The 17,223-nt window shown below is 29.4% G+C and overlaps 1 protein-coding gene across 3 annotated transcripts in view; it reads left to right on the plus strand.

Moving 5' to 3' along the window:
- Positions 1–6,497: 6,497 nt before the first annotated feature.
- The window catches only part of LOC148285500 (adenylyl cyclase X E-like), a 54,233-nt gene continuing 43,507 nt past the window's right edge, over positions 6,498–17,223 (plus strand). The window contains exons 1-2 of one of the 3 annotated variants that reach the window (XM_088224668.1): positions 6,498–7,036; positions 14,010–14,156. Coding sequence is in view for 1 of the 3 variants with exons in the window: in XM_088224654.1 (XP_088080780.1) it covers positions 6,866–7,036; positions 14,010–14,156 (318 nt within the window). In the remaining 2 variants the exon portion in view is untranslated. The remainder of the gene's footprint in view (positions 7,037–14,009; positions 14,157–17,223) is intronic. The other 2 variants (XM_088224654.1, XM_088224661.1) reach the window with 2 other exon arrangements.

Genomic DNA, 17,223 nt, shown 5'->3' on the forward strand with positions numbered 1-17,223 from the left:
AGGTTAATCTTCTGACCTACATATAAATGAGTTGAATTACCATACTTTTAATTACAAGTAATAAAGAGCTTTTGCCGGAATATCATATTACTCTCGTATGTTCAACATATTAATTCAACTTTACCCAATTAACTTCACAAACACATTGAAATTTATTGCAACTGGGAGGGAAAACATTTTTGATAGGAAAATTTATTTATTTATTCACGTATTGTAGGCTTTTACTTTTTTTACATACATAAATACTAATTCAGAAATTTATTTTACAAAAAAGTAGAAAATAAAAATTAATTATGAAGAATAAGAAAAATAAAATAAGCGTATTTACATATTAGTAAAAAATATATGCGTATACATGGAATACATACATATATTAGTTGAGAGAGCATCAATTATATTAAAATATTTTATTTGATTTCATTTTTATAAATAAATCCCCTTAGATCGGACATATTACACTGTGCGTTAGTTTTTCTGTGACTTAAACGTTTTATTTTAATAAAAGTGTCCTGAAAATGAAGATATTTTGAAAATAATGTCACAAAAACTTAACAAATGTTAGTAAATATTAGTAGATTACCATTTACCGACTTTTTGTCGGCCGGTTTCGAGATGTACCTGATTTGTACTATGATTTGAAACGTGTGTATGAATACTAACGTTTTGGCTTCACATTTAGATGTTTGTCGTCTTTGAAAATATTATAAATAACTGAGAAATTTGAATAAAGAATTTTTCAAAACCCCAAAAATGACGAAAACGCGGGGTCAAAATTTCAACTGACATAAAAATAAAACATAGAAAAAATGTGAATTTTTATTTTCTCTTAAATCCATAGATGAACTTTTTAAATTATTACAAACTTAAAAAACGTCTACAGAGTCACAAGTATAAGTTGGCGGTGGCATAAACATGAACGAATTTTTTTATGAGATTAATCTATGAATTTCTTTACTGTCATCGTTGTTGTGTTGAATTTTTTTCAAGTTATTTAACGCTAACAAACCCCAAAATGATACTTTGTAGCAATGCCGAAGGTCATAAAAAGTGGTAAAAGATAGACTTTTCTAAAAGTGAAAGCATTTTGTGAAAGGGAACTAAGAAATAGTGGGCCATTAATTCCATTTGAAAAGGTGAATCCTTACGTTGCTGCTATGATCGGTAGGTGTTGTCACACACGGGGTTCACGAGGAGTGTCAGTGGGGTCGCAGTGAGTCGCATCTTGCTAGAGGGTGTGATTCTATATAACGCTGCGAACGCCTAGTTGCATTTTGCCGGCAACACTATTGACTAGTGCTACTCGTTAGCGTCCACGTCGTGAACCTTGGGCAATGTGATCACACTCATAACACTCATAACGTCATCCGTGTAAAAAAATTATATGATAAAAGTGATTATTATCTAAACCTTGATAACCAATTTCTTTTTTCACTTAATAATGACACCGAATCGGACTCAGACTCAACGGAAAGTGAAAGTTTTGATGATGGTTATAGATCAAGCATCCATTTGTTTAAAAACACTTATATTTAATTCTTTATTAATTGAATTTTTTTACACTATCCTGTATTTTATGTACATAAATAATAAAATTATATTTAAAGAAACAAAAGGCTTTAGTTATTTTCTGGAGATGTATTCTCTTAGCTAGAGGCATTTTTAGATATTCCTATAGAATTTCCAGAAGATACTTCTTAAAATCAATATATATTATGCAAACATTTATATATTTTTTTATTTTCCGAAATTTCATACAATATCTGGAAACATTTTAGTCAGGCAACCCTAAAATCTACTTCACCGTCCCCCTATCGCGCCAACTTGTACTTGGGGGTCTGTATTTATAATTTTTAATAATTATACCCAAATATTTGGCGCGATGTAAATTCCATTAAAGGGTTTAAAACATGTATTATAGGAAATACTAGATCAAAAAGTACTCACTTCGAGTGTTCAGTAAGTTCTCGTATACCTCAAGTGGTATTTTTCTATCTGAATACAAGATGAAGCTCGGAGGAATCTTCAATGTAAATTTCTTCCATATTTCTTCTTCAGATCAAATTACGAATTCTCTGTTGCAGTTTGCAATTTAAATTGAAAACATTTAATGGATTAGAAGATGAGAAACAAAGGAGTAGGAATGCCGAGTAGAAGCAAGATCACACTAAAAACACGAGTTATTAATTCACTCTGCAATATACAGTACAGAGATAATAACTCTTTGTTCTGTATTTTTAAACAAATTAAAATATGATTTCATTTTCAGTGTTGCAAAACAGCGTTTATTCGGTATTTTTAGTAACATATTTTAATTAATTACCCACTAAGTCTAAAGACGTTCGGTAGGACGCAATTTTTTAAGACAGGATTATTTTACATACATATTATGTACATTTATTTATTACCATTTAACAGTCACTATGAAGTATTAAGCGGGTATTTTTTCAGTTATTTTTTTAAATTTCAAGATTTTCTATGTTAATGATTATAAATTTACCGTGGAATAACGCAATTTAATGTTTGTTTTTCGAAATAACGTATGATTCGAGGAACGACTAGGGAACCCTTAGTTTTTAATCCAGGGGGGCTTTTCTGAACCGCTCTCGCGGCACGAGAAAACCGTTTTTCTCATGTATTTTATATGTAACGTAAAATACACGAGATAATACGGCCGCGAGAGCGTTTGGAAAACCACCCCAGGTGTGTTTAAATACAGTGATTTACAGTCAATTTGTACTCATAAAGTTGTTTTATCGGTAGGATATCACAGAGTTTTCAATATTCATATAGGCCCATATATTTTGCCTCATAAATTATGCTTTTAGGTAAAGTATCTTTCTTATCTTTTAAAAGGCTTTGCTAAAAAAAAACATTTGGGCGCAGTGTTGTAACTTCGTGTTACATCAAACAAATAACGGAATGTTTTGAAGTTTGTACATTTAAAATATAAAAAAATTGAGACGTACTTTTTAATCATTCATTTTCCATAATTTATAGAAATTGTAATACAATTTATGTCCGTTGGAGCAAAAAAAAATTAAAATTAGAAACACGTCGGATATTTAGCTAGCGTGCACTCCCACCCACTGCCAGTAACTGACTGATTGAACGAATGAGAAAAACACAGATGACTGATGTTTTCCTTGTCTTATGAATGGTACATGTCCACCTGGTGGTGTAGTGGTCAGCGCGTTTACTGACCATTCAAGAAGTCTCGGGTTCGATTCCCGTCATGATTGATATGAAACATTTATATAAAAAAGGTGTTTTACAATAGAATATTTCACAGTCTCTGGACTAGTACCTGAAGTGAAAGTAGGCTCCATTTTACCTTCATGTAACAAAAATGATTAAGATACGGTGTACTTATGTAGTGCCTTATGCAACATTAGGTGCGGAAAGGTAATAGTGATGATGTATCTGTGAGGTTTGTAGTCCATGATCGATGACACAAGTGTGCTAAATAGTTTCACCTAAATTATAGTGTGACGACCGATGAAGCAAGTGAGCGTTTTCTATTGATTTTAACGCATTATTTTCTGCAAACCACGATATCAACGTCCTGCAGTACATTAACATCGTCCCTACCATGGAGAAGTTAACAACAAAGTAACGCGGTATATAAAGATACAACAGGGCGTGGTAACGCTCAGTTCAGTTAACCAGTCCAGTTCAGTCAACATCAGTCACGCAGTTCCAGCATGTAGTTCACGTGTAGTAACTTCAACTCATCATCTCCATTACTCTCGCGCTCCACAACACATTGTCATATCTTATTCAACATTCAATAAATGCATGCATTCAAACCGAAACTTTACCCCTTCTGTCAATCTCCAGCTGAGGTAGGGGCTCCACCAACCCTCAGCAACTAAATCCCACATTGTCATATGCTATTTAGGTGCTGTTGCTTTCACACTAACACCGGCCACAGAACAGCGTCTCGGTCTTCCTTGTTATCAATTCTATTTTTGTTATCTTTCTCATAAAGTTAAACAAATTTATTGTTGCATTGGCATCACTTTCATTCATATAATAATTGAACGCACAGGATGGATGAATATAGTTTGAGTGAAAATCTTGCATATTTATAAAATTTTTACTTTACAAATCCGGTGTGAAAATGTCCATTTAAAGATTACAAAAAAAAAAGCTTCACCATAATCAAAATAAGAGGAATCTATATCAAGAGAGACATTGGATGAAAACTCGTTTTATATAACAGCCACACCTAGAGTTAAAAATCTCACCTGAATATTATAAATTTTACCCTAATGAGATTGGAAGGTGTGACTTCAAATACGCATTCCATAAGATTTAGTCAATTCAGACTAATTCAGGTTCAGCAAAAAAATCTTATACATTTGAGAAAAAGGTATGGAAGTCTAGGCATTAAGAGGACTTATGATCAGTCATTGCCTGGTATAAATGATCGGTGATCATCTTAAAAAAGCGTGTAAGGTTCACCACTCTGCGTACGTTTAAACAGTCAAACTTCATCCATCATTTCATTCGTTTTAAAATTACTGCCGAATAAACTAATTGGTATAAAAAGTAAGCATAAAAATTGAAAAGTGTTTTCAGGGTCGCTTAGTACGTGAAATATTCAGGCAGAAGAATTTCCCCCCCACCAATAATGGTTTCAGCTCTTTTACTTCGCAAAAATTGAAGAAGAAAAAGTAAAATTTCGTGACAATTGTTTTGCCTTTTTAAAGCATTTCAAGCGAATGTTTCAAACGACATTCGTTTGAAAATGCTCTAACAAGGCGAAACAATTGTCAAGAATTATTTTGTTTTATATTAGTAAAAATAAAATAAAGTGTTCAGTAGACTCAAATCAGTGTTTGATTTCTTGTATTATAAGTTTAAATATGGAGTTTAAATAGGTTTTAAGCCCTGTATAGTGTATTTACTCGTATGCTTAGATTTCAATAGTATCATTTCAAAATTGTTTTCCCTCTCTGTTGCAATAAATCCTAATCTTGATGACTCCCTGCAGCGGAATTGAGTTTTGTCAACAAATATTCGACCATACTCGAAATATTGTTAAATAAATAATGCACATTGCAATCAATCACTATTAAAAATGAATGGTAAAACAATAAACCAGTACGTTTTTACATCTTTGCATTTCTTAAAATAAAATTTCATATTTTACAATGGATGCAATACGTAAGCTTCCATAAGAAAATAAAATATTTAAGTAGTAAAACAATAAAAGAATAAACATAATGATTGTTATAAAAGACCTTATGGTTGTATAATTATTTTACTACCGAGATAAGGAAGTTATATTAACATCAAAAAAGTCTCCCTAGTCATTATATATCTTTAACCCTTTAAAATCCAGTGCAAAATAAAAAAAAAAAAATCCTTAAAAATACCACCGCTTTGCTTTACCGAAAACTATAAAAAAAAACTTTTTTCCGTAGTTTATAAAATATATATACTATTACGTAAATAAATTCGGCCTCGTGGCGTAATGGTCAGCGCTTTTGCCAACCATGCAGAGGTCTTGGGCTCGATTCCCGACAAAGTTGACATTATTTTTTTATTAAGGTGTTTATACACTAGAATATTTCGTATTCCCTGGACTGGTAAGGCCCCCATAAAATATATAAAAAACAAAAAAAAATGCATTTTTAAATTAAGCGTGGTTTTATTTGCAAACCCGGCTAAATCGATTTTTCTTTATTTTGAGCAAATAAAAAAAAAACTAATATAGTAATAGCTTCAACTTTTTTTTTCATTATTTTTTTTATCATAACCCGTTAATATTTTTAATAAATAATATTTTGAATAAGTTTCAATTCGTACCTCCCTTGATTAAGATCTTGGATTTTATCGAAAGTAGTAATTATAGATAATATTTTATACTGACAACGTTTTTAAATACTAACTGTATTTTTTTAAAACATCATTGGTAATAGATATTTTTTTTCGTTAAATATTTATAAGTTAAAATTCAGTTAGTCAACAGTTAAAATTCATCCAGTATCGATAAAAAAATCAGAACAATTTTTTTTTGTTCATTGTTGTTACCGCCGTTTTAAATATGTTAATTAGTAGTTTTAATTTTATGTATATATTGTTTAAAATAGTTTGTTTTATTTAGAAATTTTGACTTAAAACGTTTCACTGGGAAAAATGCCTAAACGATTTAATATCAGTTGGACTGCATTCTAAAAAAAGATTTTGAACGAAATAAAAGATCGAGATTGTAACAACGTATACGTAAATTAAGCAGAATCATCTGATTAATGTAATTTCGAGTTTAAATTATTTAAATTTTGCCAGATTACTAAATGTGTCAAAATAAACGTTAAACTCTTAAAGATTGATAAATACCAAAAGAGCGTGTAGTAAGCATTAGTACATTCGTAAAACAGTAAAGTACACGCAATACGATATACAATAATTTGCACAAGTGTTCTCATTGGACAGTCTTATACCTAATCTTATCGATACTTTTAAGTATAAAAATTATCTACAATCAAATCGATTTATCTGTATTCTTTAGCGAATCAATTATTATATCAAGTATATCGCTTCCACACAGCGGTTGATATTAATCAATTATTTAAATTCACTCCTAGTAAAACGTAATTTATTTAAACATTTAGTAAATAAACATATATATTTTATATTTAACCGCTGTTTTAAAGAATGTGTGTATAAGTGTGCTAAAATATTTTGTAAAAAAATGTTTAAAATGTATGGTGAAATGGAATTCAATTTACTTAAAATTGAAAATTTACAGGATAATATTTGATAGGAATCATAAAAATTTCTAGATATTAGTCAATTTTAAAAATTTCGTGATGTTGTTATGTTGTTAAGTGATTAAGTTTACGCTTTGTGACACAAGATGACTTCGGTTCGAGGTTCCGTGCTAATGCAAGTGGCTGGATTAGAGCTGCTTGCAAGGAATTCTCTTAATGCTATGAGACATTCTAGTTTACTTTCAAGTATTGAGGAATTTCGGGAAGAAGAGAGGGGTTCGGTTACAGACAAAGAGTGGAATTGGAAAATACTAAGGGTACATTTTTTACTTTTATTGTAAATTAAATGTAATATTGTTGTTGCTTAGAAAATAATTACGTTGGTTTCAGAGGATTTTTTATAGTAAAAGGAATATGTCGATTACAGTAAAAAATAAAATAAATAATTTTAAAATACTATATTACATTGAAAAAAATATATTTGAAACAAGCTTTACAAGTAAAACATGATTACAAATGGAAAAAATGAATTTAAAATGAATTTCGTTAAAGAAATATGGGTAATAATTTATAAATAGGTATGTGTAGGTTACTAAGCTGCAATGATTACTGTTGTTTCTGTTAGGTTTGATTTCGTTCGAAATTAAATAATAAAATACAAAATGAATAATTAAAATCGGGTTGTGGTCCTGTGGCTAGTGTCTCGGACTCACGGACCAAAGGTCTGTGGTTCGAATCCCACTCTACCCCGACTTGATTCCATTTTCTAATGGTGAGTTATTTACAACTCGTTGAAAATGGCCCTCAAAATGAAATATTTTGGTAAATCATAAGAACGCAAATGTTTTTTTCTAAAAAAAAATATAATTTTAAAAATCAAACGTTATTCTTCAAAACCAGCTGTTGATCATATAAAAACTTTATTTAATTTTTTTTTGTAAAAAAGTTTTGTCGATTTGAAAATGCTAAAATACTTAAATAAATGAATAATACAATTAGAAATATGATGCCAAACTCTATGGAATAGATAAATAAATCAAAATTAAAAAAATAAGCACTTTTACCATACATTATTATATTGATTATGATTATTAATATTGTTTTCCAAGCTATTATTATTATGGTTATGATTATAAATACTGTTTTTTAAGCTATCGGTTTACATGAACTCGGCGAATTTAAATTTTTCTTATATTTTTATCGCTTCACTCAAATAAAAAAAGGTAAAATAATACACTTAAGTATAAAGCTCAAACCGCACTAGAGCGGAACTGCGGGGGACTGCGCGAAGCGTCGTGGCTGGTCGGTGTAACACGAAATATTATTTTCTTCGTTTTGGATGAAACAAACCGTACTACAGCGAGCCACACTGCGCGGCACTACCTACAAAATTTTGTCTCTGAAGTGCAGCGACCCTGTAGTGCTGTTTGGCCATGAGTCGTTTCATCTAATATGTGGAATGAATTGTGCCTATTTGCTTTAAATAGTAATAAAACTAAACAAATCATTACGCTATTTCTCCGTAGGAGTAAGCAGAGAGAATAAAACGTCAAAGCACTCTGTTTTTATGTACGGACCCAGTAAAATTATAAAATAAATTGTGTTCATACAATTACACTAGTAATCATAGAACCACTTTATTTCTTTAAAATGATTATAACAACTGTTGTTTAATAACCCCGAAGAGAATAACGCGTTTTTGTCGAAACTAGTGGGTTGTATAAACAAATAAAATGGTTCACATATTACAATGATCCACACAGTTAGTACTACAAACAAAAAATATATCTTATTTATTGTGTATGCAAACAATTGGTAGAATTCCATATTTAATTTGGTAATGTATCCAAAATAAAACAAGTTTATTGGATTAAAATTCTACTTTATGTTTTATAACAAACTTTTGAGTTGTTTGACATTTTCAACAAACGAGTTTGTTTAAAAATGTCCTAACAAGATGAAACGCGTCACAATATACCTTTTGTATATTTTATAAAAAACAAAGTAGAATTATAATCCAATAAACTTGTTTTATTTTGGAAACATTACCAAATTAAAAAAATTATCAATGGTTGGTATAAATGGCCACTTTACACACTGTGTAACATTCAGTATTCTACTAATATTCGTTACAATTCTCATAATTTTTTCATTAGTTAATGTTGGTAAAGTTAAAGAGTTTAAACATTTTTTTGTGTGTTGATTTTGATAGCTCCTTGGGGGTAAAGTCTTATCTACAGAAATTTGTACATACTCAAAATATTGCTTTTTTTATCGGCTATCAAACTCAACCCTACCGTAAGGATGAATAATTTTCACTCGATTTCATTTTACCTGAGAGTAGACTCTTAAAAATAATATATTAAAAGTAAATCTACAGAAATATTACTATATTATGTGGATTTGCTAGACAGTGCCGCACAGTGTGTAATATGACTTGTCTGGTTTTACTTTAATACTATTAAGTTTATTATTAGCATAAAAAAAATTATGTAACGTACCATCGAAAACACATTTGGCTGTAAGTTAGTTTGCATAGCAAACTTGAGTTTTGTGTTGTGAAAATTGGGAAAATGTACAATGGAAAGCAGAGAAAATTATATGAAAAACACATTTGAATTTGTTGTAATAAATTAAATCAAACATATTTGTATAAATTGAAAAAAATGTGTATTGGTATATACAAACATAACATATTGCTACAATAGTATTATTACAGTAATCAAAAATAAAATAGCTACATAAAGACATATTTAAAAAAAAAGTTTTTTATTCGCTATCGAATTCACTGTCTTCAATGTACGTATTTTATGATGGATTTTTAGGTAAATTTAGAGCTTCTCTCGCAAAAACTTTTGATTTTCTTGGAGTGGATGTCCTCAAACTAAGAATTAACAGGTCTGAGAAAATGAACAACATCAGTTTCAAATCTCTATTGGTTAAGATCCAGGAATTAAACAATTTACAACAGATTCTTGTGATTTAAACATCCGCTCAATTGTAAGATTCATAATGCTTTGTAATTGTAATTGTGCATATGTTTTGGTTACAGTAATGGTATCTTTTGGTGGATAGCAAGCCTTCTTTGAGGTTTTCATTTGATAGTAAGGTGGATATAAACTAAATTGACGTTTTTTGGATTAGGAATGAGTAAATTTTTAGGTGTGTACTGTGTGGTTCACATCAAGAAAATAAGCAAAAGCTTCTTCACTTGTGTATGGAATCGGTTTGATTAACTGGAAACGCCCATTTCTTTTTATTTTATTGGCACGTTTAGGTGATGCAGTTGAAAGTTCTTTTAAAATATTGGCTGCATCCCTCTTTTTTGATGCTCGCAACGCTACCTCAGCTGCTAAAGTAGTTTCTTGTAAAGATTGATATTTAACAATATTTTAAACTTTTTTTTTTAAATTGCAGCACTGCAATTATCAAAATCTTTAGTAAATCCATCTTTTTGTTTCAATTTTTTCTTATTTGATGCAATTGTTGATAAAATAAAAGGATGAAATACAGAAGGAAACAATAACTCTTTATCCAGCCAGTTTGCATTTTCTGTAAAAAAACATTGCTTCACCGCAGTGCTTTTTCTTTCGCTGGTAATTTATTTTAGAGCCATGACGCTATATTTATATAAACATTTTTTTTATGAAATTTTTATTATAGTTTTGTAAATTAAACTTATCAGTTGTATAGTTCCAGAGGCGTTTATTAAGGGTATTCTTATTGCTATTCCGCCATACGCTATAAAATTCTCATCTTGAAATCGGTGCCCGACCCACTGAAAAATAAAAATATTTTCTAAACGGGGGAATTTGGGGAGTTGTAAATAACTGTATTGTAATAATAAGGAATGGAACTTAAAATACATATATTTATATCAAAACGGGCCTTGTGGGGGATTTTTTTTAGGTCTAAGTGAATGCACAGTTAAAGTATTTTCATCATTTTTTTTAATGTTTTATAAATTGGGTGAATTTACGTACTAACTCGAGTAGATCAATTATTTTTTTAGAATGAATATAAAAAACATATCTTGTTCTATAAATTTCCGTTTCAAAAAAAATAATTGAAATCACTACAGTTCAACGCACGTCGAATCAAACCGGGCGTTGGATCGCGACTGACTGGGAGATGGAATCTAGTGTCAAGGCGTTCATCAACTTTGCGACGTGATACATAATACATATTCACGCCTAAAAAAAGGTATGAAAGATTACACCGGTCATATATTAAGATGTTTCAATGCTCAAACATGTACAATTAAAATATGACAAAAATGATTAAAGTAAAGCTAGATCAGTCATATTCCATACTGTGCGCCGGTGGGAAATCGACTTTACATTAGTGAATTAAGTGGGTGATTTGAGAACATAAATGAAGAGGTACATATCTGATCTGATATGCGTTGAAATTTTCGCTAGACGTACGTCCATATATTATGTTTACCAGACGTACGTCCATATAATATTTTCATGGCAAGATAATTTATTCAGGTGATTTTGATCTGAATAGTCAATCCGTACTTTATTTGCTGAGTAAATAAACGAAGGAATTTATAAGGAGAAATATGTATATACTTATGTACTAATAATAATGAATCATGAGAGATCACGACTCAGCAATAAATCAAAAGGCATTTTGTATTGAAATAAGATAGGATTTAACGAAAATTGGACACTCACTTTGTAATTATACATTAATTTATTATGTTAATAATAATAATAAATAAAATCGGAAGTACTACAAGCAGAACAAAAAAACTAATTAATTTAAACAATAACTCAAATAAAAAAACCGAATTAACACGAATTTATTAGATGTGTAAAATTTTTGGGTAGATTAAATTATATTTACGTAATTATTAATAAAATAAAAAACCTTATTTGTCGATAATTCCGATTTTCCTCTAGTAGGGAAATATCACGTACTACGAATACCGATAAAAGTAAACGAAATGGGTTTAGAATAATTAATTATATTTTTAAACTCAATATGACTATTGTAGAGAAATGTTTTCATATAAATAAAACTTCAAAAAAATAATTATAAAAAAATATGTCACTAAAAAAACGCGACATTTTTGGTATTGATAGCTGTGACGTCAAGATTCGTGACGATGTTGACGTGAAGAAAATGAAAAAAATAATTATCATTATAAATTCAAAAAAATAATTTAGTCCAAAAAAACACCCTAAATATGTATTTATTAATTATCGGCCGTAGCCAATTTGTAGAAATTGTATAAAATAGTTAAAAAATAATAAATTATTACATACATATAAAGTTTATAAATCTTACATATTCGTACATATTTTGATAAACACATAGGCACATTATAAATGTTGTACACGTTCGTGTAAATAAATTTAATTTTAAATATTTATAAACTGATAAATTTTTGGTGCATTGGTTATTATTGTAATGTCAGTAGTATCTATTTCTTATGAACTACTAAATTAGTATGTTGAACCAATATAGATAGTATGATTGTTTGTGAAAAATGTTTCAGGGTGTCATACTAATTATATTTATTCTCCTAAAAAAAAAACATTAAAAAAAAAAAACAAGTTGTATTTATATTTATGTATAAGGGTGTACAAATAAAACATGGTATTATGCATTAGCTAGAAATACTGCGATTATGATCTCTGTATACTTAAAAAGTGACATATTCCGCTTGTCGATGTGGTCTGCAAATTCATTGCGCGAGGTTTTGCATTCGATGTACAGGAATATTGAATCCAGACACTGTCCGGCTGTTATAACTAGCACTTAGTTTTTACACATAATATAAATAATGTAGATGAATACAGAGGGAGAACCGAGGAGTACAGGAAATGTTTTTTTTTTCAATCAACTAATCGGCATTATATATTTTTTTACTCTATAATAAGTAATTGATCCATCTGCCAATCTGTAGCACTAACTACGCACAACACTCTTTTCTCTATCGCTTTTGCTGTAACTATAATTTTTTTTTTCATCAATTGATATATTTAACACGCCCCTTAATTTATTTAAAAATAAATTAGGGCTCATTCTTTCTGGCTGCGATACGGTCCCACTTGTTATTTAATTATGCTCATACTTACACACACCTGAGCACTAAATCCTACACAAATACACACAAACACACCTCTACACTGACTCTCATACAAATACACATAAATACACCCTTTTGTTGTACCGCAATTTAATGGTGTGATTTTTATTTAGAAACTTCGCTGTCTGTCTTTAAACTGTATCTTTTTTTGTTGTTATATCATTGTCGACTGTTTGTTTCTATAAAATAAATAAATAAATAGTTGATATAAATGTGTAATCTGTGAAAATTGGTAATTTAAAAAAATGTATTCGTAACCATGTATTTTTGTTGTTGAAGATTGTGGGATTTTCATCGAATTAGTAAATATGTATAGTATATTTAATAAATAAATACACAAAGAAATAAATAAATAAAAGATAAATAATTAAATAAATAAAGCTCCATACAATACTGCATAGGACAGTCCTTGAGTATATCTGCGTCCATGTTCTAACGGGAAGTTTAAATTTATCTTCAATTATACATATAAAGTAAAATTAAGTTTTCTGTATAAAAAATAGAAAACGTATACGATTAATATTTATCAACATGTTCAATTAAAAATTACAGATGAAGATATCTTGAATTTGCATACAAATTTCACATTTTCTGATATAAATATCGATGTTGGTTTATACCGTCTCGATACGTACCGATGCAGCGTATTCCGATTATTAACTGAGAGTAGGCATCGAGTCAAAAACATTCGTCTAGGATTCTCATAATCTCTGCATCAATAAATTATTATCACATGCTTTGTGGTATGTTATAACAGGGTTTTTCCGTGTCCGGTCAGATGAAGAATGAGTTTTTTGTACGAAGTGAAGTGGAATGAGAACTATAAAAAAAATATTTTTTGAATGGTTCGATTCCCAAAAAGGTCGACGTAAAATATTAATTTATTTATACAGATTTTACACTGCAATTTCAGTACTTCATAACCGGTCTAGAATCCAAAGCTTAAGACTGATCATCTAGCCTTTGTTTTACATATTACGAAATGACGATGGTCTTAGGGTAGCTAAATATCCGTATGTATGGTTTTATTCGTTTTACCTATATTAGTAATCTCAGTCTCAAAACAGGAACTGTTGTTAAGGGAACCAAAACGTGGTTGCTGCATAATTATTTCACCGTATTATGTATAATAGGTATAATTATATTTTGTTGACAATAAATTTAAAAATGATTTTTATTTGTTTCAGAATCAATTTTTACAAAAGAACTTAGAAGACTTGTATAGAAAATACGATGATAAATTGATGTTAGGATACCAGTCACTATTTTTAATTTTGCTGACTGTCATGTCCCTTACTCATATTTTAATTGTTGTTTTTGTAACGGGAGTAACCGTAAGTATGTTTTTTTTTACATTTATAAAAATATTTTAATTTATATTACTGATTGAATCGGCATTAATTTTGTAGAATAACATGATTAAATATAAAACAAATTGTTTTTAGACCACATGAGTGCATTTCAATCCACTGCTAGTTTCGAAAGGCAATGAAGGCATAGTTCTTTCCATCTACAGGTGTTATTATAAACTAAACAAATATAAACCATTAGAATTGATAGGGGTGGGAGGAGATAAAAAAGAGAGGGGGGTTTATATAATGGGAATATCATAAGTAATGGATTTTTCAGTCCGGAATTTTTAAATATAATATTATGAAGTAATGTTTTTTCCGAGTCATTTTTTTTTGTATTTCTAGATTTATAGCTTAAAAAATTTGAATAAGGCCCAATCTCAAAAAATAGTCAAACAATTTATAATAAATGTAGAACTACAAAAAAATTCTAGGAAAAAAAATTGTATTTAAAAATCCTCACCACTACTCACAATACTCTCGTTACACAGCCCTCTCCCTCCTTTACTAGCTCCTCCTACCCCTCTCAGTCACCAGATTTTTTCAGTTTATAATAACACCTGTAGATGGAATTAACTGTGCCTTACGAAACTAGTAGGACATTGAAATAAACGCAAGTGGTCTAAAAACAAAATGTTTTATTAATTTTATATTTAATAAACAGTTAAAACGTTAACGTTTTCGAATTAACTATTTAAAAATAAAATAGGATTGTGTAAGTCAATGGTTTCATTAAGAGGTTCTAAAAAAAGTCGAATGGAAAAAAGGATAAAAGTATAAACATAATGAATTTAATTGTTTTAAAATACTTTTACTTCAGGCATGCTTTTCTGGTTTAAAATATAAACACCTTCGTACTTAAGCAATCTAACATAAAAACACAGTCTTAAAACTTAAGTCGGTTAAGCTTGGACAAACCCTGTCCCCATAATCTATATTTGTGAAACCAGTGCAAGTTAGTCACAAAACCTATGTTTAACTTTTTGAGAACGAATCTTATTGAAAAGGGTTGTGGTCCTGTGGCTAGTGTCGTGGACTCACGAATCAAAAGTCCGAGGTTCCAAACCATACTCTACAAAAACTGAGTTTCTATTTTCTAATAGTGAGTTATTTACAACTCGTTGGAAATGAAAACATGGTTTGACAAAGTAAATATATAAATCTTAAGAACCGAGTTGTGGTCCCGTGGCTTGTGTCTCGGACGCACGGATCAAAGGTTCGTGGTTGAAAATGGCCCTAAAAATGAAATATTTGTGTAAATCATAAGAACGAAATTATTTGTTTTGTCAAAAAAAAACATAAATATTAAAAATGTATACACGAGTACAAAATAGTAAGTAAATAAACATTGCGTATTAACAGCATATATATACGTGTGATGATTCCGATTAAAATCATGCAATCTAAATGGGTTACAAAATTTCAAATGTAAACATGTAAAAGAACGCAAATCTTTATTAAAATTGCGATTAAAATGATCAATTTGGTCTATGAAAAATTAAAGCACATATGGCAAAAAGAAAATAAGGAATTTATAAAGAAGTTTTTGGCACCAAAAAGTGTTGGTACTTAAGTAAAAGTTAAATAACAAAAGTACATTGCAGTTGTAAACAGAATCTTAAAACAAGATGTTTATTTTTACGAAAATGGCTATTTTATCACACCTAATTAAAACATTTTTTTTTATTGTAGCTATGTATGTATAGTAGTGATTGAATATGTATTCTTTGTTCATACATATATGCTAATTTAAAAAAAATATTTTCGGTGTCATGAAGCATTTTAAAAAACAGTGTCGTGAATCAAAAAGTTTAAATATTTTTTTATGTATTATTATGAAAATAAAACTTTGTTATCAGTGTTACACAATTTTATTCTTTTACAAGAACACAACTATAGTTTCGGGAGAGCACTCCTCCCATCGACGGGTGATATAAAACTAATATAATAAACACAGAATATTGTTCACAATGTCATCGAATAAGTTTCACTGATTAATCTGTTTATTTTTTGTTTAGATTCGATGACATTGTGAACAATATTCTGTGTTTATTATATTAGTTTTATATCACCCGTCGATGGGAGGAGTGCTCTCCCGAAACTATAGTTGTGTTCTTGTAAAAGAATAAAATTGTGTAACACTGATAACAAACTTTTATTTTCATAATAATTTATAATGAAGTGTTACGAAGTGAATGCCGATTCAATTAAAAATATTTTTTTATGTAATTAAAATAACAGAATATTAAAAACGTTTATTTAACCTTTAAGTATGTATAATAAATTTGTTGATGATGTTTTTATTATTATTTAGTCTGCCGAATTAAAATTACATTATGGCCTCATAAAGGTGACAAGATAATTTTTAAACTCTAGTATTAATGTAGATAATGTATTTCAGGAAATGCAATACGTAATGTTTATTAATAATGAAGGTATATTTAGAAAAAATGTGTCATGTTAAAAAATTATAAAATAAAAACGGAAATATCAGCGAATAGCATAACATTTTAAAATATAATTTGAGAATGTATAAGAAAACTCGCGTTGTACATGATTAATATATTACACATAAAATAACACTAATAAAACGTAATTATAACAACAAGAAAACATATTACAAAATTGGAACATATGAATTTTATAATAAGTATATTTTTTTATTTATTTATTTATTAAAAGCATACAAAAATTAACTTATAAATTATTATATGTTAATTCATATAAATTAGGTCCTACAAAACTGCAACAAATGCAATTCGTTAGCAGGTGCCTTTAATTAAGATATAAACACTTTTCCAACAATTTTTCAACAATTTTCCAATTTTTATACTTCTTCTTTTACCAGGTAGTAATTCAACAATTGTTTCCAGGCGTTGCCTAGTAGGTGATTTGGTTCAGCCGGATGAATCTCACCCACGTGATAAAGGTTTCAGCTCTTTCACTTCACAAAAGTCAACAGATGGAAGAGTTGAGGAAATGTGGATGTTCAAACATGGGCAGAATGGTGAATGTTACACAGTGTGTAAAGTGGCCACTTAAACCAGCC

Source organism: Micrasema longulum, unplaced genomic scaffold, assembly GCF_059751315.1.
Source record: "Micrasema longulum isolate JH-2025_06_02 unplaced genomic scaffold, ASM5975131v1 h1tg000031l, whole genome shotgun sequence".
NCBI classification, from domain to species: Eukaryota; Metazoa; Arthropoda; class Insecta; order Trichoptera; family Brachycentridae; genus Micrasema; species Micrasema longulum.